The 25402-nt window shown below is 44.8% G+C and overlaps 1 protein-coding gene across 1 annotated transcript in view; it reads left to right on the top strand.

Annotated features, from left to right (window-relative positions):
* Positions 1–200: 200 nt before the first annotated feature.
* LOC132762828 (rho GTPase-activating protein 20-like) overlaps positions 201–25402 on the top strand; it is an 80346-nt gene continuing 55144 nt past the window's right edge. The window contains exon 1 of the mRNA XM_060756002.2: positions 201–413. Coding sequence (XP_060611985.2) covers positions 315–413 — 99 coding nt within the window. The 5' untranslated portion in view covers positions 201–314. The remainder of the gene's footprint in view (positions 414–25402) is intronic.

Raw genomic sequence — 25402 nt, 5'->3', positions numbered from 1 at the left:
AAGTTCTGAAGTAGCAAGGGAAAGAATGTTCTGGTTGGGGGGTCACCACGACCTGAGGCACTGTCTCAAGGGGTGGAGGAGGCACCAGGAAGGTGGAGAAGATCTGGTGCTTGAGCTTCTCTTTGGAGCAGACCCGCCTCTTGGCTGCAATGGGGAGGAGGAGGAGGAGGAGGAGGAGGCTGGGGCGGAGCGGGGCTGGAGCCGGAGCCACGTCCCAAGCCCAGGCTCCCCTTCCTTTCCTTCCCTTGGAAGGAAGGAAGGAAGGAGAAGAAGGGAAGGGAAGAGGCTGAGTGAGGAGGGGGCTGGAGGGCAGCATGACCCCGCAGCAGAAAGCCCACTGGGGCCCCACGGCGGCGGCCGGAGAAGAGCTCGCCCCCTCCTCCCTCCCCGCCGACCCCCACAGGCACCACCCGGTGAGTGTCTCCATGGCATGGGGATCCTGCAGGGGGGAGATGGGGGGGGGGGTTGGGCGAGGGGAGCCCCCCCGGGGACAGTGGGTGACCCTGCCTTGGCTGGTTCCCAGCTCAGGGGTCTCCCACACAAACCCCGCCAGTTCTGGAAAAGTTTGGACTCTTCTAGGGAGGTGGGTGGGTGGATGGGTAGATAGATAGATGAGAGTTAGGGCTGGTAGATAGAGAGATGAACAAGATAGATAGATAGATAGATAGATAGATAGATAGATAGATAGATAGATGGATGGGAGCTAGGGCTCATAGAGAGATGGGATAGATAGATAGATAGATAGATAGATAGATAGATGATAGATAGATAGATAGATAGATAGATAGATGAGAGTTAGGGCTGGTAGATAGATGTTTATATAGATAGATAGGCAGATAGACAGATGGATAGGTGGTAGGTAGATAGGCAGATGGATGGATGGGAGACAGGGCTGATAGAGAGAGAGATGAATGATAGATGGATGGATGGATGGATGGACAGATGGATAGATAGATAGATAGATAGATAGATGGGAGCTAGGGCTCATAGAGAGATGAATTAGATAGATAGATATAGATAGATAGATAGGGCTGATAGAGATAAATAAGATAGATAGATAGATAGATAGATAGATAGATAGATAGGTGATATGGCTGATAGAGAAATGAATTAGATAGATAGATAGATAGATAGATAGATAGATAGATAGATAGGTGAGAGTTGGGGCTGGTAGATAGAGAGATGAATAAGATAGATAGGTAGATGGATGGATGGGAGATAGGGCTGATAGATAAAGCGATGAATTAGATAGATAGATAGATAGATAGATAGATAGCATTGATAGAGCGATTAATAAGATAAATAGGTAGATGGATGGATGGGGCTGATAAAGAGATGAATTAAATAGATAGATGATAGATAGACAGATGAGAGATAGGGTTGATAGATAAAGAGATGAATAAGATAGGTAGGTAGATAGATAGATAGATAGATAGATAGATAGATAGATGATAGACAAATAGGAGATAGTGCTGATAGATGAATATGATGGATGGATAGCTAGATAGATGGGAGATAGTACTGATAGAGAGATGAATAAGATAGATAGATAGATAGATAGATAGATAGATAGATGAATATGGTAGGTAGATAGACAGACAGATGGATCTGTTTATTGATTAGTCCCCTGACCATATCAACAATAAAAGACAAAGGTACACAGACAAATAGGCACTAATCACTCTCCTAAAAGTCCTCTAATAGTTTGGGCTCTTCTTTACTGATAGATAGACCTGTTTATTGATTAGTCCCCTGACCGTATCAACAATAATAGATAAATAGGCAGTAATCACTCTCCTAAAAGTCCTCTAATAGTCATCTCAAACAAATTAAAGCACAATAAACCTTGATTAAGTAATACGTTTGGTAAAATGGGATTAAATTACGAGATGAATAGTTTGGTCTCTTCTTTCCTGATAGATGGGTTTATTGACGAGTCCATATCGAGTCCATATCAACAATAAGAGACAAAAATGCACAGACAGATAAACACAAATCACTCTCCGAAATAAATCTGAAACACGATAAAACTTGATTAAATAATAGGTTTGGTAAAACAGGATGAAATCCTAGGATCTGATCCCAGATTTTCTGCTTATCCCAGATTATTATTGGCAGCGGAGACTCATATAATCCAGTTCAAAGTCGATGCCATGGCTGTCTCCCATCCAAATAGTAAACAGGGTTGCCTAGAGGTGGGAGACATATTGCTCTCCTGTATTCTCAGCAGGTGCTCAATTGTATAAATGCAACTTTGGGAAAATAAAGGACAGAGATATCATATCTTGCTATCAGTCCATCTAAACTGGCATCACCAGCATGGACTGGGTGCCTGGAAAAGCCAGGGACTCAATTTGAATTTACATTGTATTGATATGAATGAGTTTAGTGCATCTTGGTCTCAGGTCTATGCCTTTTAATGATCTTATGTTTTGTAATGCATTTCAACTATATTCTGTCCCATCTCAAGGAGAGGCAAGTTGTTGTTGTTGTTGTTGTTGTTGTTGTTGTTCTGTATTGATATGTGACCCATCCACTTCCTACCAGGAGGATTTTGGAAGCCTAGTATAAGAAGTCACTTGCCCAGACCCTGTTTTCCTTTCCCAGTGTGTTTTCCTGCCTCTCTCCGGCTCCTTCTCTCCTCTCAATCTGCCCAAACTCTTGTTTGTTTTCCTCTGTGCAGATATTTTTAATCCCAGCTCACTCTTTGCTGAATTTGCAGCTGCTTCCTGCCCTCCTCCTTTTGGCGCAATGCTATTTTATTTTCCAGTTGCCAGGTTTAACTTTCCACCAGAGTGGGAAGGCAACCTGAATTCCTTCTCCCTCTTCTCCTTCTCCCTCTTCTCCTTTTCCTTCTCTTTGCTTTCTTCACTTCCTTCTTCTCCTTCTCTTTTTCTTCTCCTTCTCACCCTTCGCTTTCTCCTCCTCCTCTACCTTTTCCTCTGCTTTCTTCCTTCTCTCCCTCCCCTCTTCCTCCCCTTCTTCTTCCTCTTCTCCTCCATCTCTCATCCTTCTCCTCCTTCTTCTCTTCCTTCTCCTCCTTCCCCTTCTTTTCTTCCTCTCCTCCTCATCCTCTTTCTTTCCCATCCCCTTTTCCTCTCCTCCTCCTTCTCTCCTCCTTCTCTTTCTTCTTCTCTTTCTACTCCTCCTCCTCCCTCTTCTTACTCTTCTTCTCATACTTCTTCTCTTTCTTCTTCTCCATCTCCATGTCCTCCTTCTCTTTCCCCTCCTCCTCCTCCTCCTCCTCTTCTTCTTCTTCTTCCTCTTCTTCTTCTCTTTTTCCTCTTCTTCTTCTTTCTCCTCCCTTTTCTCCTTCTCTGCTTCCATTTCTTTTTCTCCTTCTCTTCCTATTTTCTTCTTCTGTCACCTTCTTCTTCTTTTCTTTCACTTCCTCCTCCTTCTCTTTCCCCCCTCTTCCTCCTCCTGTTTTATTTCCTTCTACTCCTTCTTTCTCTTCTTCCTCTCCTTCCTCTCCTCCTCCAGCTTCTTCTTATTCTCTTCCTTCTTCTCCTTCCCTTCTAAACCAATGTGGGAACCACATGCCCTTCCCCTGGTACTGTGGGACTACAACTCCTAGCATCCCCACCATTGGATGAGGCTGCTGGGAGATGCAGTCTCCTGGCAGTCCCTTTGCTGGGCCCAGATAGTTTCTGCATTCAGTGCTCTTCCACACCTTTTTTTTGCAAGAGACTAATCAGGGTTAGCCTTGGTTAGGACTTGGATGGGAGCTCCCCAAATGCTGCAGGCCCTATTTCAGGGGAGGATCTGGCAAAAGCATTTCTGAGGTTCATGAAGACACACACACACACAAGGAGCATGTCACCAAAGCACGTCTTTGCACCTTCTCCAGGAATAAATCCAAGTGTCGAGTCAACCCACTGGCAAGGCTCTATTCCAGGCGGGAAGGAGGTTCGCGTATTCCCAAATGCACCCTTTTCTCTCTCTCTCTCTCTCTCTTGCAAAGGAATGCCACTTTTGAAAGCCTCACACTGACACATTCTCGTTTTCAAGAGGGAGATGAGGCACGCAAAGAGACCTTTCGCTTTGACAAAAATATATCTTACAAAAGAAACTTTGAGATGGATGACAAGTTGAGTTATGATTCAGACAGCAATGCGAACGACGGCACTTTCCAGCCTTGCGTTGTTTTATTCAGCTCATGCTTTTTGTGGATATTCTCAAGGGCACCTGCTATGCCACCTCTGTTGTTCTTGTTGTTGTTGTTGTTTACTTCTACGCCTGAGCTAAATAAAAACATCTTGTCCTCTATCCATGGGGAGATTTGGGTGACTCTCCAGGTGATGTTGGACTACAACTCCCGGCATCCCTATCCAACAAAGGCGGAATGCTAGGATTTGCAATCCCAGCTATACCTGAAGAACAATATAGTTATCCAAGGTAAGGGTTCATCTCAAGGTGCAACTTTTTTGTGTCCATTTCTGGAGAATTTTCCTATAGGAAGCCAGCATTCTATCATGGTTTGAGCATTGGAGATCAGGGTTTGAATCCTTATTTTCCCTTGGATTGGGTGCCCTTTGGCTATAGCCACACCTTCTTAGACTCAGAGGAAGGCAATGGTAAGCCCAAAGTGAGCAATTATTGTTGAGAAAACTCCTTAATTTATTTATTATTTATTTATTTACTTTGCTTGTATACCGCAGTTTCTCAGCCCGTAGGCGACTCAACGCGGTTCACAACAAGAGCAAAAGACATCCAACAACATACAATATTAAAACCATTAACAGTATAAAATACAAACTAATGACATCTCAATAACAACACATTAATGTCTCGTAACTAAAGTCGTGATCCAATTCGTCATCCATAATTCCGTTTCCTATATTCATCGTGTTCATTGCACTATTTATCCGAACACCTGTTCAAACAGCCAAGTTTTTAGTTTTCTTCGAAACACCATTAGCGAAGGGGCTGATCTAATCTCCATGGTAAGGGCGTTCCACAGCCGAGGGGCCACCACAGAGAAGGCCCTGTCCCTCGTCCCCGCCAGCCGTGCCTGTGATGCAGGCGGGATCGAGAGCAGGGCCTCCCCAGAAGATCTTAGAGTCCTGGTGGGTTCATAGAGAGATACGTTTGGATAGGTAACTTGTAATTTCTTTATGCTTGGAGGTAAACGGTATTTCTTGCTGTTTCTTTGTCGGTGTTGATGTGGAGAGTGTCTGGTTTGCCCACCCCGGAACATGCAACATATCATTGTCCTTCTTTAGGGGTCCCTTTCAAATCTATGACATTATATCTGTGTGTGTGTGTGTGTATGAATCATATCTATCTATCCATCCATCCATCCATCCATCCATCTATCTCTATGGCTGGATGGCTCTTTGTCAGGAGGACTTTGATTACCTTTTCTTACCCTGGTGAAGGGAGTTGTATTGGATGGCCTTCAGTATTTTCTGATGGTCATGGGGTTCCGTGTAGGAAGTTTGCCCTGATTCTGTCATTTGTGGGGTTCAGAATGCTCTTTGATTGTAGGTGAACTGTGGATCCCAGTGACTACAAGGTCTATTTTCCCCAAACTCCACCTGTGTTCATATCTGGGCGTATTGAGTGCTTGTGCCAAGTTTGGTCCAGATCCATCATTGCTTGAGTCCACAGTGCTCTCTGAATGTAGGCAAGCTACAACTCCAAAACTCAAGGTCAATGCCCACCAAACCCTTCCAGTATTTTCTGTTGGACATGGGAGTTCTGTGTGCCAAGTTTGGTTCAATTCCATCATTGATGGAGTTCAGAATGCTCTTGGATTGTAGGTGAAGTATAAATCCTAGCAACTACAACTCCCAAATGACAAAATCATAATTTTTTGAGTGATGGTCACTCCTTGTGTTGTGAGACGTTTTGTTGCCAAATTTGGTGTGATTTCAAGGGCTCAGTCTGCATTGTAGTAAGTGGTCTGTGGTTTGCTCTTCTCCGCACTCGCATGTCATGGACTCCACTTTGTGGCCCCATTTCTGAAGGTTGGCTCTGCATCTCGTGGTGCCAGCGCATAGTCTCAGTGACTTCCAGGTCACCCCATCTTCTGTGTGCCCAGGAGGGAGTTTCTTATCTGGTATCAGGCAGATTGAGGTTCTGGGTTTGAGCCTGCCACTTTTGGACTCTCGCTTGCTGAGGTGTTCCTGCAAGTATCTCTATAGATCTTAGGAAGTTGATTCTTGATTTAAGGCATCGTCTTGCTGGCTGATATCTGAACAGGGGATGGGCTGAAGATGCCACTGCCTTGGTCCTTTCATTGCTGGCTGCTACTTTCCAGCGGATATCAGGTGGTGAAATACCGGCTAAATTGTATAATTTCTCCAGCAGAGTAGGGCATAGACATCCTGTGATAATGTGTCATGTTTCATTAAGAGTCACATCCACTGTTTTAGCGTGGTGAGATGTGTTCCACACTGGGCATGCGTATTCAGCAGCAGAGTAGCAAAGCTCAAGGGCAGGTGTCTTCACTGTGTCTGGTTGTGATTCCCAGGTTGTGCCAGTCCGCTTTCATATGATATTATTTCTACCATGCATGTTTTGCTTGATAGTCAAGCAGTGCCTCTTGTAAGTCCAGAGTGACTCCCAGGTGTTTTGGTGTGCTTCAATGCTCCAGTGGAATTCCTTCCCAGGTAATCTTTAGAGCTCAGGATGCTTGTCTGTTCTTAAGATGGAAAACACATGTCTGATGATGATGATGATGATAATAATAATAATAGCAGTTATTTATATACCATCCTATTTCACCAAGGGGACTCAGGGTGGGTTCCAACAAATAAAAAAGGCAAACACTCAGTGGATAAAGACTTATCTGTTTTCCCCTTGTAATAGGTAGTAAGAGCACCTAAAGCTTCAGAGAGTTTCTGTTCAACCATCTCAAAGCTCCCTGCTTGAGCAGTGATGGCACCATCGTCAGCATAGATGAAACGCTCTGCCCTTCTGGTAGTGATGATGATGATTATTATTATTACTATTATCTGAACTTTAGTCCAAAGGAGCACCCAAGAGGTCACACTATAACACTAGGTAACTCAATTATTATTACTACTACTACCTGAATTTTAGTCCAAAGGAGCACCTAAGAGGTCATACTATAACACTAGGTAACTCAATTATTACTACTACTACTACCTGAATTTCAGTCCAAAGGAGCACCCAAGAGGTCACACTATAACACTAGGTAACTCAATTATTACTACTACTACTATCTGAATTTTAGTCCAAAGGAGCACCTAAGAGGTCATACTATAACACTAGGTAACTCAATTATTATTACTACTACTACTACTACTACTACTACCTGAATTTTAGTCCAAAGGAGCACCTAAGAGGTCATACTATAACACTAGGTAACTCAATTATTATTATTACTACTACTACTACTATTATCTGAACTTTAGTCCAAAGGAGCACCTAAGAGGTCATATTATAACACTTGGTAATTCAATTACTACTACTACTACTACTACTACCACCACCATCTGAACTTTAGTCCAAAGGAGCACCTAAGAGGTCATACTATAACACTAGGTAACTCGACTATTATTATTCTTGCTACTACTACTACTACTACTACTACTATCTGAACTTTAGTCCAAAGGAGCACCTAAGAGGTCATACTATAACACTTGGTAATTCAATTACTACTACTAGTACTACTATCTGAACTTTAGATCAAAGGAGCACCTAAGAGGTCATACTATAACACTAGGTAACTCGACTATTATTATTATTATTATTATTATTATTATTATTATTATTACTACTACTGCTACTACTACTACTACTATTATCTGAACTTTAGTCTAAAGCAGCCACGTAAGAGGTCATCCTGTAGCAATATACAACACTATTTTTGTTCCTGGGTTCTCAATGTCATTTCCTAATTGGTTCTATTATGAAAACATGGGAAAAGTTTACCAAACTGCAAAAACATTAATTCCGCAGAAGGGACATCCTGCTATGGCACATTTTGCTATAGTTTTTCAATGACTATCTCATTAGAAAGTGTGAAGTTACTACTGTTAATTGATGGCTTTATACATATCAACAGTCATGTTGTAATGCACACATGTTGGAAATAATAATAATAATACAAAAAATCATTAAAATAGATGATTATCTCATAGAGCAGGCATGGGTAAACTTTGGTCCTCCAGGTGTTTTGGACTTCAACTCCCACAATTCCTAACAGCCTACCGGCTGTTAGGAATTGTGGGAGTTGAAGTCCAAAACACCTGCAGGACCAAAGTTTACCCATGCCTGTCATAGAGCCTCAACTACTTCAGCCACAAAATGAAGTTTCTGGGAGTAGTAAGTGCCACACAATTAAACACAAAATAAGACTTTCAAGTCAGGAACAGAACATTTTCCAAATTGTGTTACAGAGTGTAATTCCTGTATGGGATGGGGGGGGGGGGGGTGGACTAGATGACCTTTAGGGACCCTTTCCCGTTCTGTGGGTTCTAGAGGGTATTCTCATCCTTGGAGGGATTTGTTGGCCAAAAGGGAGGCTGGCTTTCTTGTTTGGCTTCACATCTCCAGGTCCCTTGACCCACAAAGGAGAGCCTTATCTTTGCCGGTTTCCCCAGCTGTTTCTAGTAACAACGCCCAGTTTGTGTATAAATAAACCCTCTCGGCCCGAAGCAGCAGCGTTGGCAGCGGCCGGCAAGGCTTCCCTCCCGGAGGCCTCACGCGGAAAAGCTCTGGTTTGTCGGCGCACCAGTTCCAGGAAAGGGGCCTGATTCAAACCATGCGGCCTCCATTCTTTCTGCGCCGGAGGCAGACAATGCTCTTCAAGGAAACCGGGAGAGGGTTCGCTTCCTCCTATTGCATTTCCCTTCACTTCCCCATCCCTCTCTTCTCAAGCATCTCACAAGTTTTCGATTCGGCACAGAAACCTATTTTGCAAAAGGAGGAGCTGTACCTGTTCCTCTTTTGGTGTCATAGAATAGAACCACACACTTGGAAGAAACCATGAAGGTCATCTAGTCCAACCTTCTTCTGTCTCTTATGGGATTTTGTTTCCATTTTCCCCAAAGGTTTGCACCTGAAGGTGTAACCTCACTTACATACTTACTTACTTACTTACTAAGGCGATCCCTCGTTGTCTGAATAGGATAGTCTTCCAGGATCAGTGTACTGGCAGTGGGTCCATCCGTAGGTGACTATGAAGCCCTCTTCTTGATCTGCATCTTCTCCCACAAGTGAGGGTATTAGTTTCCAGGTAGAAGGCTGTCCCGATCAAGGTTGGCTTGACATGCCTTCCTCTTGGCACGTTTCTCCCTTTCGCCCTCCATTCGTGCGTCTTCAAATTCTGCAGCACTGCTGGTCACAGCTGACCTCCAGCTGGAGCGCTCAAGGGCCAGGGTTTCCCAGTGTCTATTGGCTTTGAGCCCATCTTTCAATCTCTTTTCCTGTCCACCAACGTTCCGTTTCCATTCTTGAGTTCGGAGTAGAGCAACTGCTTTGGGAGATGGTGGTCAGGCATCCAGATATCGTGGTCGGTCCAGCAGAGTTGATGGCGGAGGACCATCAATTCAATGCTGGTGGTCTTTGCTTCTTCCAGCACCCTGACATTTGTCCGCTTCTCTTCCCAAGAGATTTGCAGGATTTTCCGGAGGCAGCGCTGATGGAATCGTTCCAGGAGTTGCATGTGACATCTGTAGACAGTCCACGTTTCGCAGGCATATAGCAGGGTTGGGAGGATAATAGCTTTATAAACAAGTACATTGGTCTCCCTATGGATGTCCTGGTCCTCAAACACTCTCTGCTTCATTTGGAAAAATGCTGCACTCGCAGAGCTCAGGCGGTGTTGAATTTCAGTGTCGATGTTGACTTTGGTGGAGAGGTGGCTGCCAAGGGAGCGGAAATGGTCCACATTTTCTAATGTTACACCATTAAGCTGTATCTCTGGCATTGGAGAGGGTCTAGTCCATCTAGTCCAACCTTCTGCCATCTCTTGTTGAATTTTGGTTCCATTTCCTCCAAAGGTTTGCACCTGAAGATGTAACCTCAATAAGGAGTGAATTGCCATATAAGTTGAACACAAAACACACCTTAAATATCTCATCCTTCAGGTGCAGGTTGTGCTTTGCAAACTTTGATATGCAAAGTCAATAAATGGGCCAATGCTATGCCAAGCAATGCCTCTGTAGTGAAATTGGTGCTTTTCTATGGGACACAACAAGCTGTCATGCTAGATCTCCAAATGTGGCCCTATGACACATTTTGCAGGGCCCTTGTCTTGTTTGATCAGGTTTTTCATAGAAATCCAGTTTCTCTGTGCATTTGACTCACAACCTTTGAAAACAATGGACTGTGATAATCTGGAGAACTGCAGGAATCTTGGTTTGTTGGGGTTTGTTTCCAAAATGTTCTGTTGAGATGTCAGGTTGTCTCCCCATATTTGTGGCATATTACAAGGTTGGCTCTGCAGTGTTTTGGATTTCCATCAGATTTTTGGAATAGGTCTACTTGTACATATGCAATATATTGCATATATTGCAATACGTACTATATTTTGAATATATGTAATTGAGTTTTAGCCAGAAAGTGAGCAGAGGGTGAGCCCTGGATAGGAAGGAAGACACTAGCTATACAAATGCATACAAAGAGTCTACAACGTATAAATCTGGCATGGGCAAACTTCAGCCCTCCAGGTGTTTTGGACTTCAACTCCCATAATTCCTAGCAGCGAAAACACCTGGAGGGCTGAAGTTTGCCCATGTTCAGGTGGAATCTCCTTTCTTGTAGTTTGAAGCCATTGTTCCATTGGGTCCTAGTCTCCAGGGCAGCAGAAAACAAGCTTGCTCCCTCCCCCCTATGACTTTCCCTCACATATTTATACATGACTATCATAATATAGCATAGATGGTCCATCAGGGATCACCAAACTGAACAATGTTGGGAATTTAAGTACGGATAACAATACAATTTCCTTCCCTGTAGCCACACAATGGGTTTCCAGGGCTAAATGGGGATTCAGACTCTGGTCTCAAAGTCTGCACAACTTTGGCCCAGCTTTCCTGGCAAGATTGATCTCCTCCAAGGAGCTCTTCTCATACTGGTTCTTCTATTCCAATGAAGAGCAACCTTCTTCTGGGAGTTTTCTTGGCTAATTGTCTTCCTAGAAGGTTTCCCTTGTGGAACATGGCTTGGTTCAGAATAGCAAGGATGGACTAGATGTCCTCTGTGGGCCCTTTCATATGGTCCTCTGCAGGGAAAGACTTCCATATGTTTTCCATTTAATTGAATCTGGAAGAAATTGCATTCTTTGGTTGAGAACAGTGAGGGAGTTATACTCCTTGCAAATGTCCATCCAGTTGCTCCATGAAAGTAACTCAGAAGTGGTCACGTTTTCTATCAAAACGCGAGGCCAGTCCGTTCTTGTGTTAGAGATTACTCAAATGCATTGCAGGCCTTCAGGGAGATCTCCAAGGTGCTGAATCCACACACTGAGAAGTGAATTCAGGACCTCAAACAGCTCCTTTTCAAACCTTCAATAAAACCTACTGTGGCTTCACTGCATCCTCTTTCCCTTGAAGTACCATTTGGACAACCTTCCTCAGTCCCTTTTGCAATGCTTTGCCATGACTCTCCTCTTTTCATGGGCACAAATTCTTCCATTTTGCAGAACTCAAAGAAGAAAGGGTTGTCTTCCCAAGAGATTTGCCAGCGGAGGTCACTATTACTACACTGTTGCAACGAGAGAGACTAGTCTCGTGAAACCCTCTTGCAGTGCTGATGCTTATTAAATATGGTTTTCTGTGGGAAGGCAGATGGCGACTACTGGATGGCATATGTTCTGTATCAGGAACTAGAGCTGATGGGATCTATCCAATGCAGGTTTCTGAATCAGCGCCCCAAATAACCAAACCAAATCTGAAATTGACCCAAAACAAAATTGTAACCCTTTTGGTACCAAAGTTGGAGAGTGGTCCCTGGTCCAAGTGTTCTCTGGTCCAAGTGGTCCCTGGTCAAAGTGTTCTCTGGTCCAAGTGGTCCCTGGTCAAAGTGTTCTCTTGTCCAAGTGGTCTCTTGTCCAAGTGGTCCCTGGTCCAAGTGGTCTCTTGTCCAAGTGGTCCCTGGTCCAAGTGTTCTCTGGTCCAAGTGGTCCCTGGTCCAAGTGTTCTCTGGTCCAAGTGGTCCCTGGTCCAAGTGGTCTCTTGTCCAAGTGGTCCCTGGTCCAAGTGTTCTCTGGTCCAAGTGGTCCCTGGTCCAAGTGGTCTCTTGTCCAAGTGGTCCCTGGTCCAAGTGGTCTCTTGTCCAAGTGGTCCCTGGTCCAAGTGTTCTCTGGTCCAAGTGGTCCCTGGTCCAAGTGTTCTCTGGTCCAAGTGGTCCCTGGTCCAAGTGGTCTCTTGTCCAAGTGGTCCCTGGTCCAAGTGGTCCCTGGTCAAAGTGGTCCCTGGTCAAAAAAAGGTTGGGAACCAGTTGTCTAAGCATTGAATAAATTGTATTATTATATCCTTTTTGCACTAAGCACTTGGATCCTGCAGCTCCCCTTCTATTAAGCCTCTTGCTTGAAATAAACAGTCTGAAAGTATTTTTGGGAAGAAAATATCTCCAAGTCTCCTGCCCCGAAGGTTAGCGTTAGGCTTTCTGTGTCCCTCCAGAGGCAAAATCCCAAGGGAATCCACGGGGATGCGTTGTTTCCCTTGTGATTGGATTTATTTTTGTGCTTCTCCAGCAAAACCAGGCCATTTTTGGAGTTGCCAGGAGCAGAGAGGGATCCTACGAAGGTTTCATGTTTGGAGAGGAGAAAAGCCTTTGGTCCCTTCCAAGTATTTATTTTCAGAGGAATTACAAGGAGTTTTAGTTCAAGGTTTTAGTTTAGACAAGATGTTTCCCTTGACAATATGATTATGATTCAGTGCATCTCCTCCCTTAGCTAGAGGAGACCCAATGAATCAATGAGATTGACACAGACTCATTAGCCCAACTTTAAATTCAGCCCTATGGTTGAATGCGGTTGGTGGTGCCAAACAGAGGAAAACCATTGAATCCATGGGACTTAGTTAAGCATCGACTCATCAGCAGTTGAATTCGGGTCCCATGGTTAACCATCAACCAAAGTCGACTTGTTGAATCGATTGGATTTAAATAGACATTGACTTGCCTGTCAACCATTAAATCCAGCAATACAGTTAGTAAGGTCAAGTAGAGTAAACCCACTGAATCCATGAAGCTTACTTAAGCGTTGACTTATCAACAGTGAATTCAGGACCCATTGGAAAGCTATTAGTAGAGTGAAATAGAGTAAAACCATTGAATCCATAGGACCTACTTAAGCATTGACTCATTGACAGTTGAATTTCGGTCCCATTGATAAACTGTTAGTAGGGTCAAGTAGAGTAAATCCATTGAATCCATGGGGTTTACTTAAGCGTTGACTCACCGATGGTTGCATTCAGGTCCCATTGGTAAGCTATTAGTAGGGTCAAGTAAAGTAAATCCATTGAATCTGGGACTAACTTAAGTCTTCACTCAACAACTGTTGCATTCAGGTCCCATTAGAAGGGCCAAGTAGAGTAAATCTACTGAATCCATGGGACTTACTTAAGTGTTGACTCACCAACAGTTGCATTCAGGTCCCATTGGTAAGCTATTAGTAGGGTCAAATAGAGTACACCCATTGAATCCATGGGACTTACTTAAGTGTTGACTCACCAACAGTTGCATTCAGGTCCCATTGGTAAGCTATTAGTAGGGTCAAGTAGAGTAAACACATTGAATCCATGGGACTTACTTAAGTGTTGACTCACCAACGGTTGCATTCAGGTCCCATTGGTAAGCTATTAGTAGGGTCAAGTAGAGTAAACCCATTGAATCCATGAAGCGTTGACTCTTTGCCAGTAGAGTTCAGGTCCCGTTGGTAACCATCAACTAGAGGGGACCCATTGAACCAATTGGATTTAAGTAGACATTGACTCACCTGCCAACCATTAAATTCAGCGATGCTATTAGTAGGGTCAAGTAGAGTAAAACCATTGAATCCATGGAATCTACTTAAGCGTTGACTCTTCAACTATTGAATTCAGGGCCATGGGTTGAGTCCCATTGGTGGCCCTCAACACAAAGGGAGTAATGTTCTTCTCTAATGCGAACCATATGCAGAAAGTTGTGCCTGGTCGAAAGCCCTTTCCTCTCGCCAAGCTGCAAAGGAATGATTCAATCAGTGTGGAGAGGTTGCCAAATGGAAAATATCGGCTTCAGAGCCTCAAAAGATGAGGCCGCAACCAGAGCTGGAGACCTATAAGTGAGCCACGGAAGTGACGTGTCTTGTGTCTTGTTTGTTGTGTTCCATTTACTTGTTTGTTGGTCATTCCTGGGTGTTCTACTCAGCAATGGTAGGGCTTGAATAAGCAAAATACAACATATTTTTGTTCCTGGGTTATAAATGTCATTTCCAAATTGGTTCTACCACAAAAACATGGAAAAAGTTTAGTACACTTCAAAAACTTTGTCAATTAATTTGGAGCAGCATTCCTTCTGTGTTTTGTGAGGTCTGAGGTGCCATCTGCACTGCAGAATTAGTGTGGTCCCCAGCAGAGTTACAGAGTTATGGGAGTTGTAGTTGCACAAGCCTTCTCTTTAGCCTTCTCCACCAAAGAGTGCAAACGACAATTTCCATAGCACTGAGCCATGGCCTTTCAAGTGGTGCCAAACTGTGTTAACTCCGCAGTGTAGATGCAGCCAACATCTATGCATTTTGTGGAGGTTGACTTGAAGGGAAGGGATGGCAATGGCATGTGAGGTCTAAGGTGGCATCTGCACTGCAGAATTAATGCAGGTTGAGTCTACTTTCACTGCCCATGGCTCAGTGTTACAGAGTCATGGGAGTTGTAGTTGCACAAGACTTCTCTACCAAAGAGTGCAAGCGACAATTTCCATAGCATTGAGCCATGGCCTTTCAAGTGGTGCCAAACTGTGTTAACTCATAGAATCATAGAATCAAAGAGTTGGAAGAGACCTCATGGGCCATCCAGTCCAACCCCATTCTGCCAAGAAGCAGGAATATTGCATTCAAATCACCCCTGACAGATGGCCATCCAGCCTCTGTTTAAAAGCTTCCAAAGAAGGAGCCTCCACCACACTCCGGGGCAGAGAGTTCCACTGCTGAACAGCTCTCACAGTCAGGAAGTTCTTCCTCGTGTTCAGATGGTATCTCCTCTCTTGTAGTTTGAAGCCATTGTTCCGCGTCCTAGTCTCCAAGGAAGCAGAAAACAAGCTTGCTCCCTCCTCCTCCCTGTGGCTTCCTCTCACATATTTATACATGGCTATCATCTCTTCTCAGCCTTCTCTTCTTCAGGCTAAACATGCCCAGCTCCATAAGCCGCTCCTCATAGGGCTTGTTCTCCAGACCCTTGATCATTTTAGTCGCCCTCCTCCACAGTGTAGATGCAACCAAGATCTATGCATTTTGAAGGGAAGGGATGGCGGTAGCATGTGAGGTCTAAGGTGGCATCTGCACTGCAGAATTAATGCAGGTTGGGTCTACTTTCACTTCCCATGGCTCAGTGTTACAGAGTCATGGGAATTGTAGTCGCACAAGCCTTCTCTTTAGCCTTCTCCACCAAAGAGTGCAAGCGACAATTTCCATAGCATTGAGCCATGGCCTTTCAAGTGGTGCCAAACTGTGTTAACTCCACAGTGTAGATGCAACCAAGGTCTATGCATTTTGAAGGGAAGGGATGGCGGTAGCATGTGAGGTCTAAGCTGGCATCTGCACTGCAGAATTAATGCAGGTTGAGTCTACTTTTACTGCCCATGGCTCAGTGTTACAGTGTTGCACAATCCTTCTCTTTAGCCTTCTCCACCAAAGAGTGCAAGCGACAATTTCCATAGTATTGAGCCATAGCCTTGCAAGTGGTGCCAAACTTTGTTAACTCCACAGTGTGGATGCAGCCAACGTGTATTCATTTTGTGGAGGTTGACTTGAAGGGAAGGGATGGGTTTTTGCTCCAAAGGCTGCGCGGAATGCGCTACATTCTTCCATCCCACAGAATTGGCTGCTACACAGAAGCCTCCGTTTTCGCCAAATCGCCGTCCAATGAAATACTTATTTGCTTTGCTTTTAAAAAATAATAAAACAAAACAGGCCTGCACACCTCCCATTGCCATTTACCTTGGCTTGGAGAGGGATTTCGTACACAAAAATGCCGTTTTCTCCCAGTCCTAGACACAGAACCCTTTTTGACGCATCCCTCGGCCTTTACAGTAGTCGCTTCTGTTGCCTTTGGTCACCTTTCATAAGTTATTAAATGGGTGTCTCGGTGAGGAACAGCTGGCTCTGCTCTTATTTACATACCTTCCTAAATGCAACTTGGCATAACTTAGCTGTAAGAGTGGAATGAATACCCAAAGATATTCAAAAATGGCCCAAAACCTCTTGTTTGGGCACAGGTCGAGCATCCCTTCTCCAAAGTGTTTTCAGTTTTGGAATATCCACATTGGCAGATACGTAGAATCCTAGAATCCTAGAGTTGGAAGAGACCTTATGGGCCATCCAGTCTAACCCTATTCTGCCAAGAAGCAGGAAAATCACATTCAAAGCACCCCCGACAGATGGCCATCCAGCCTCTGCTTAAAAGCTTTATATACGTATTTAGGAGCCCCCGGTGGCGCAGTGGGTTAAAGCACTGAGCTGCTGAGCTTGTTGATCGAAAGGTTCGATTCCGGGGAGTGGCGTGAGCTTCCGCTGTCAGCCCTAGCTTCTGCCAACCTAGCAGTTCGAAAACATGCAAATGTGAGTAGATCAATAGGTACCGCTCCGGCGGGAAGGTAACGGTGCTCCATGCAGTCATGCCGGCCACATGACCTTGGAGGTGTCTACGGACAACGCTGGCTCTTCGGCTTAGAAATGGAGATGAGCACCACACCCCAGAGTCAGACATGACTGGACTTAATGTCAGGGGACTACCTTTTCCTACCTATACATATTTTATATTTGTCCTTGTGTATATGAGATATTGTGGAGATGGGACCCAAGTCTAAACTACGGAAGTTGTTTAGGTGTCATGTACACTGAGGGCCTTTTAGGGCACAATATTTTTAATACTTCCATACATTAGACAAAGTTTGTGTACATTAACCATCAAAAAGCAAATATGCCACTGCTTCTGGAAAATGGCCAGACAGCCCGGAAAACTCACAGCAGCCCAGTGATTCCAGCCATGAAAGCCTTCGACTAATATGGGAGTCTTAGGATAGTTATTTTTTATTTATCCGGTCAGGAGCATCCAGACATTTGTATTACATTTTTAACAAAACAAACAAACAAACAAACAAACAGACAGACAAAATGCAAGCTTGGTAGTTGATTAAATGTCCTTTGAGCAGTATCTGGCCACTTGGAGTGCCTCTGGTGTTGCCGCAAGGAGGTTGCACACATTGTGCATGTGCACACATTGTGCATTGTGCATGTGACAGGGCTCAGGTTGCATTGCAGCAGGTGGTCAGTGGTTGGCTCTTCTCCGCACTCGCATGTCGTAGATTCCACTTTGTGGCCCCATTTCTTGAGGTTGGTCCTGCATCTCGTGGTGCCAGAGCGCAGTCTGTTCAGCGCCTTCCAAGTCGCCCCGTTTTACTGTGTGCCCAGGGGGGAGTTTTTCATTTGGTATCAGCCATGGATTGAAGCTCTGTGTTTGAGCCTGCCACTTTTGGACTCTCGCTTGCTGAGGTGCTCCAGCAAGTGTCTCTGTAGATCTTAGAAAACTATTTCTTGATTTAAGTCCTTGACGTGCTGGCTGGTACCCAAACAGGGGATGAGCTGGAGATGTCTCTGCCTTGGTCCTTTCACTATTGGCTGCTCCTTCCTGGCGGATGTCAGGTGGTGCAATACCAGCTGAGCAGTGTAATTTCTCCAGTGGTGTAGGGCACACACACCCCGTGATAATGCGGCATGTCTCATTAAGAGCCACATCCACTGTTTGAGCGTGGTGAGATGTGTTCCACACTGGGCATGCGTACTCAGCAGCAGAGTAGCACAGCGCAAGGGCAGATGTCTTCACTGTGTCTGGTTGTGATCCCCAGGTTGTGCCAGCCAGCTTTCGTATGATATTGTTTCTAGCACCCACTTTTAGCTTGATATTCAGGCAGTGCTTCTTGTAGGTCAGAGAATAGTGATAGGGTAGTGATTATTGTCTATTTGTTTACATTTCTGTTTTTGTTTTTTATGTTGATACGGTCAGTGGGATAATCAATAAACTTTGCTTGCCTTTGACAAGCAATATGTCACTATTCCAAATACAGTTGAGATACATAAAGCAGGGTGTAAATAAATACAACAACAACAACAATTATTTTGGGAGTATTTCACATTTCAGAATTACAATTAGGGGAGATTCAACTTGTATGGAAAAAAACCTGATGAGCATGCAAAATTCCGGCGTTGAGCTGACAACATTGTTTTCAAGACTGCTTTTTCTGCGTTACAGTGATACTTCGGTGCAGAAATTACCTTATAATGTTTGGAGAATGCATTTTGCTGTGCAAAATAACCATATGCAAATGTTGTGTCGGATAAGTCTCAAGCTTTGGGTTTATTTATTTATTTATTTACTATATTTATATACTGCCCCTCTCAGCCCAGAGGCGACTTGGAGTGGTTCACAAATTGGCAACAATTCAGTACCTCAACAATTATAACAAGTAAAAAAAAGTCAAGAAATTATGTTAAAAACAATAGCATATGATATAAAAAATATAAAAGCCTTAAAACATTATCGTGAGCGTCTCCACGTTGCTTTGTGTTTTCTTGTGGAGAGAAAAAGCGGGGTATAAACAGAATAATAAGCATAATAATAATAATAATAATAATAATAATAATAAGGGTGTGTGTAATATAATACTCTCTCTCTCTACACACACACACACACACACACAATTATATTATTATCTAATAATATAAGAAGGAGCCCCCAGTGGTGCAGTGGGTTAAATCGCTGAGCTGCTAAACTTGTTGACCGAAAGGTTGCAGGTTCGAATCTGGAGGCAGTGTGAGCTTCCGCTGTCAGCCCCAGCTTCTGTCAACCTAGCAGTTTGAAAACATGCAAATGTGAGTAGAACAATAGGTACCGCTCCGGCGGCAAGGTAATGGCGCGCCATGCAGTCTTGCTGGCCACATGACCTTGGAGGTGTCTAAGGACAACGCCAGCTCTTTGGCTTAGAAATGGAGATGAGCACCAGAGTCCCAAAGTCGGACACGACTGGACTTCATGTCAGAGGAAACCTTTACCTTTACTTTAATAACATAAGAGGTTCCTTCCTCGCAGGCTTTCGAATAAAGGCTGGATGGCCATCTGATGGGGGTGCTTTGATGGTGCTTTTCCTGCATGGCAGGGGGTTGGACTAGATGGCCTTTATGATTCTATCATCATCATCATCATCATCTGCAAATGGGGTTAAAATAGAAATCTGTATTTGCAAATAATTAATTGCCAGTGTGCAGAAGGATTGCAATGCTGTGCTTAGCAGTTGTGGTAGAAATTGAGATTTCCTTGGCTATTTTGTGGCTTGCAAAACATTGATCCAAACTCAGAGTGAATGAATGGACTTTGGCTTATGGAGACTTTGCGGATGATAGGCCTCCGAGTCATCTTATCCTCAAGATCTCAGGTCTTACAGACTCAGAGCAATCGTGGCTTCCTTGAAAAGGTTAAAAGTGCAACTGGATAGAAGGAAAACACAAACATATAGTATTGCACATTCTCCCCAGCAACCCAGAGGACCATCTTGTTGGTAGGAATAGCTCTATGACAGTGTTTTTCAACCTGGGGGTCGGGACCCCTGGGTGGGTCACGAGGGGGTGTCAGAGGGGTCGCCAAAGACCAGCAGATAGTGGTTTTTTCTGTTGGTCATGGGGATTCTGTGTGGAAAGTTTGGCCCAATTCTGTCATTGGTGGGGTTCAGAATACTTTTTGGTGGTAGGTGAACTATACATCCCAGCAATTACAACTCCCAAATGTCAAGGTCTATTTTCCCCAAACTCCATCAGTCTCCACAATTGGGCATATTGAGTATTTGTGCCAAGTTTGGTCCAGATCCATCATTGTTTGAGTCCACAGTTCTCTCTGAATGTAGGTGAACTACAACTCCCAAACTCAAGGTCAATGCCCACGAAACCCTTCCAGTATTTTCTGTTGGTTGTGGGAGTTCTGTGTGCCAAGTTTGGTTCAATTCCATCATTAGTGGAGTTCAGAATGCTCTTTGATTGTGGGTGAACTATACAACCCAGCAATTACAACTCCCAAATGACAAAATCAATGCCTGCCCCCCAACCCCATCAGTATTCAAATTTGGGCGTAATGGGTGTTTGCGCCATGTGACGGCGCGAGTGGTGCCACCTATGTGTCGAACTGTTAGTTGCAAGATTTAAACTGTTGTATCATGCTTATTCCTACCTTTTTACCCTGCTTGTGTATAGTTGGATAGATTGGTTACTTATAGCTGTCAATCAGTACTGTTTGGCTCCACCTCTTCCTGCAGGAGGGGAGTGCTTCCTTTCTTTTCATTCTGCCATCAGAGTTTCTACCAGATGGATGTGAGTAAGACTTGACAATAAAAGACCCTGATTTAATTACCTCTCAGCACCAGTTCTGAGGTTTTTTTTTTTTACCCTTGAAGCTTATGTTTCATGTTGACCAACCTGAACGACATTGGAAGTCTCAAGCGCCTTCAAACCGGTTCTTTTGGCAGAGGAAGATCCTGAGTCTTCAAACATAGGCCATTTGAACTGGGGTTGTGGTTTGCTCTGGCATTCACATCCATTGAGGAAAGAGGAAACTTGGAAAAGCTTCTCAGCTTCAAACACCTTGGGCCCAGGACTAACTGAGACTGTAACGTTTATTTTCCTTCATCCCTCTGAAGTTTCAATCTCATTGCTTTAAAGAAATAACTCTTTGTGATCAATAAAACTTATTTTGAGTTATTTACAGCGTTTGGGGTTTTTGAGAGTTCCAGTTTCCTAAAGGAGGGCAAGAAGCAATCCCCTGGGGAAAGATGCCACGTCCATTCCTCCTTCATTAAGAAAAATAGCCCCCAGGCGCGACGGCACACACCAAATTTGGTTCAGTGAATGAAAATACATCCTGCAGATCAGATCTTTACATGACAATTCATAACAGAAGCAAAATGACAAGCTATTCAACCTCAGCAGACTGAAAGCCAAAACCAAGGTTACAACAACATCTGTTATAGAACTCCAGTATGCTGATGACAATGTCGTCTGTGCGCATTCAGAAGAAGATCTACAAGCCACTCTAAACACCTTCGCAGAAGCATATGAGAAGCTCGGCCTGTCACTGAACATAGAGAAAACCAAAGTGCTGTTCCAGCAGTCACCAGCCAAGCCCTCTCCAATGCCAGTAATACAGCTTAATGGTGTAGCATTAGAAAACGTTGACCATTTCCGCTCCCTTGGCAGCCACCTCTCCACCAAAGTCAACATCGACACCGAAATACAACACCGCCTGAGCTCTGCAAGTGCAGCATTTTCCAGAATGAAGCAGAGAGTGTTTGAGAACCGGGACATCCGTAGGGAGACCAAGGTGCTTGTCTATAAAGCTATTGTCCTCCCAACACTGCTCTATGCCTGGGAGACGTGGACTGTCTACAGACGTCACATGCAACTCCTGGAACGATTCCATCAGTGCTGCCTCCGGAAAATCCTGCAAATCTCCTGGGAAAACAAGCGGACAAACGTCAGTGTGCTGGAAGAAGCAAAGGCCACCAGCATTGAAGCGATGGTCCTCCAACATCAACTCCGCTGGGCCGGCCACATTGTCCGGATGCCTGACCACCGTCTCCCAAAGCAGTTGCTCTACTCCGAACTTAAGAACGGAAAACGGAATGTTGGTGGGCAGGAAAAGAGATTGAAAGATGGGTTCAAAGCCAACCTTAAAAACTCTGGCATAGACACTGAGAACTGGGAAGCCCTGGCCCTTGAGCGCTCCAGCTGGAGGACAGCTGTGACCAGCAGTGCTGCAGAATTTGAGGAGGCACGAGTGGAGGGTGAAAGAGAGAAATGTGCCAGGAGGAAGGCGTGTCAAGCCAACCCCGACCGGGACCGCCTTCCACCTGGAAACCAATGCCCTCACTGCGGAAGAAGATGCAGATCAAGAATAGGGCTCCACAGCCACATACGGACCCACAAGGAAATCCATAATGGAAGACCATCTTACTCGTCCAGCGAGGGATCGCCTAAGTAAGTAAGTAAGATAGTGATGAAGTAGCAACGAAAATAATGTGATGGTTGGGGGTCACCACAACACGAGGAACTGTGTAAAAGGGGTCGTGGCATTAGGAAGGTTGAGAAGCACTGCTCTATGAGAAGCGAAGGGGAGAAATGCAACAAACAAGAACCACGTTTTCCTCCTTCTCCGGGACTTCCCAGAAGGAAATAAGAAACAGCAAGGAACGCGCCAAGGAACAGGCTGGCCGCTTGGCAAAAGGCCTCTCTCTGTCCCTTTTCCGAGGACATGTCCAAACAGACAGCCCGTCTCCCTTTTCTTGGAAGGCAGCGTCTCTTTCCAGGGTGATTTAGGGCTTTGAAGCTCTGCAAGTTTCCAGAAACAGTTTGGAGAGAAAGAAAGAAGAAGAACGAGGAAAAGGGCCAAGCGGAGAGGAATTAGTCTAAAGTAGCCGGGATAAATATTTACAGCCTCTCCTTCGGTTTAAGCGGTGATTTGTGGACGAAAGAGAGAGAGAGGCTCATCTTTTATGTTCAAGTTCATCTTAGGCATTTTGGGACTCCAGGGAGGGGAATAGATCTGCTTTCTTCAAGGAGGTCCCGATTGAGTTAACCCTTTGCTGACTGACAGGTCAAAGGTCCAAATCCGGGGAGAGCGCAGATGAGTGCAGATGAGCACCCTCTGTCAGCTCCAGCTCCCCATGCAGGAACATGAGAGTAACCTCCCACAAGGATGCTAACACATCAAAACATCCGGGCAACGTCCCTTCGGCAATGTCCTTGCAGACAGCCAATTCTCTCCCACCAGAAGTGATTTGCAGTTTTTCAAGTCACTCCTGAGATGAGACAAAAGCTCTGGAACGCCCTCCCCAGGGAGGTTAGACAAGCAACCACTCTGATGGCATTTAGGAGGGATTGGAAGACAATGGCAATGAAAAACCAGACTCGAGCAGTAGGCTTTTGGATTCATAAGAATTGCCGTGTTTGAACTAATAGTTTGGTAACTTTTATTGTTAATGCTGCTTCTGTGTGTTCTAACTTCCCTTGGCTGTTTTGATATTGTTTGATGTGTTATTATTTGTTATTTTATTTATTCTGTGTTACTGTTTATGTTGTGAGCCACCCTGAGTCCCGTGGGAAGATGGGACAGTGTACAAATGTGAGATGTACGGTGTACGGATGTGAGAGCCGAAAGCGAGGAGGAGCTGAGGAGCCTTCTAATCAAGGTGAAAGAAGAAAGCGCAAAAGCCGGGTTGCAGCTAAACATCAAAAGAACCAAGATTATGGCAACAAGAATGATTGACAACTGGGAAATAGAGGGAGAAAAGGTAGAGGCCGTGACAGACTTTGTATTTCTAGGTGCAAAGATGAGTGCAGATGCAGACTGTGGTCAGGAAATCAGGAGACGCTTACTTCTTGGGAGGAGAACAATGTCCAGTCTCGATAGAATAGTAAAGAGTAGGGACATCAGACTGGCAACCAAGATCCATTGCCTAGTCCAAGCCATGGTCTTCCCTGTAGTCACCTACGGATGTGAGAGCTGGACCTTCGGGAAGGCTGAGCGAAGGAAGATCGATGCTTTTGAGCTGTGGTGCTGGAGGAAAGTTCTGAGAGTGCCTTGGACTGCGAGAAGATCCAACCAGTCCATCCTCCAGGAAATAAAGGCCGGCTGCTCACTGGAGGGAAGGAGACTAGAGACAAAGCGGAAGTCCTTTGAATGCCACCTCATGAGGAGACAGCAAAGCCTAGAGAAGGGAATGATGCTGGGGAAAGTGGAAGGCAAAAGGAAGAGGGGCCGACCAAGGGCAAGATGGATGGAGGGCATCCTTGAAGGGACTGGACTGACCTTGAAGGAGCTGGGGGTGGTGACGGCCGACAGGGAGCTCTGGCGTGGGCTGGTCCATGAGGTCACGAAGAGTCGGAGACGACTGAACGAATGAACAACAACAAATAAAGATGATGATGATTATTATTATTTGAAACACAACAAGATGAGTCCACAGCAGACCCTCTGCTGGCTGTTGTATTGGATCCCACGTCGGACCCTTCCCAAGTACCTAGGACTGTGTGATGTATTGGTGAATAATATGTGCAGATCCCAGGAAGGTGCCCTTTTGCAGCTGGCAGATGGTAATCTTGTCAGCACCAATTGTGTTTAAAGTGCAGGCCAAGGTCTTGAGGCACTGCACCCAGTGTGCCGATCACCACTGGGACCACCTTGACTGGCTTCTGCCAGAGTCTTTGCAGTTCGATCTTTGAATCCTCATATTGTGTCAGCTTTTCCTGTTGTTTCTCTGCAATCCTGCTGTCTCCTGGGATTGCAACATCCATGATCCATATTTTGTTTTTTAACACCATTTTGACGTCCGGAGTCTTGTGCTCCAAAACTCTGTCTGTCTGAATTCGGAAGTCCCAGAGGAGTTTGGCGTGTTCATTTTCTGTAACCTTTCTAGGCTTGTAATCCCACTTTTACTTTGTCTCAGGCAGATGGTGTTTGTGGCACAAGTTCCAATGAATCATCTGAGCAAGGGTGTTGTGCCTCTGCTCATAGTTTGTCTGCACAATCTTCTTGCAGCAGCTGAGGATGGGATCCATTGTTCCATCTGCTTCCTTGCAGAGTCTACATTTGGGATCTGTCGTCGACTTTTCAATTTTGGCTTTGATGGCCTTGGTTCAAATGGCTTGTTATTGAGCTGCCAGAATCAGGCCCTCCTCCGTCTCCTTTTTCAGAGTTCTATTTGTGAGCCACAGCCATGTTTTTTCTTTGTCCATTTTACTCTCAATGTTTCCCAGGAACTGTCCATGGAGAGAGAGCCTTCTTTGGCCAGTTTTCTCTTTTGCTCTGGATTGTGTTTTTCACGGTATTTGCTCTTTGTCTTTTGCACTTGAAGCAGTTTACTACTATTGACTTCCCTCAATGTTGGTTCTTGACTGTCTTTCACACAATCTGCCATTATTATTGTTGTTGTTGTTGTTGTTGTTGAAGGCTTTCATGGCTGGAATCACTAGGTTCTTGTGGGTTTTTTCGGGCTATAGGGCCATGTTCTAGAGGCATTTTCTCCTGACGTTTCGCCTGCATCTATGGCAAGCATCCTCAGAGGTAGTGACGTCTGTTGGAAGTAGGTCAATGGGTTTATATATCTGTGGAATGGCTGGGGTGGGGCACAGAGCTCTTCTCTGCTGGAACTAGGTATGAATGTTTCAACTGACCACCTTCATTAGCATTTG

The sequence above is a fragment of the Anolis sagrei genome, chromosome 10 (genome assembly GCF_037176765.1).
Source record: "Anolis sagrei isolate rAnoSag1 chromosome 10, rAnoSag1.mat, whole genome shotgun sequence".
Taxonomy (NCBI): domain Eukaryota; kingdom Metazoa; phylum Chordata; class Lepidosauria; order Squamata; family Dactyloidae; genus Anolis; species Anolis sagrei.
Note: the sequence above shows the minus strand (reverse complement) of the source record. Positions and strands in the feature narration are given on the sequence as shown.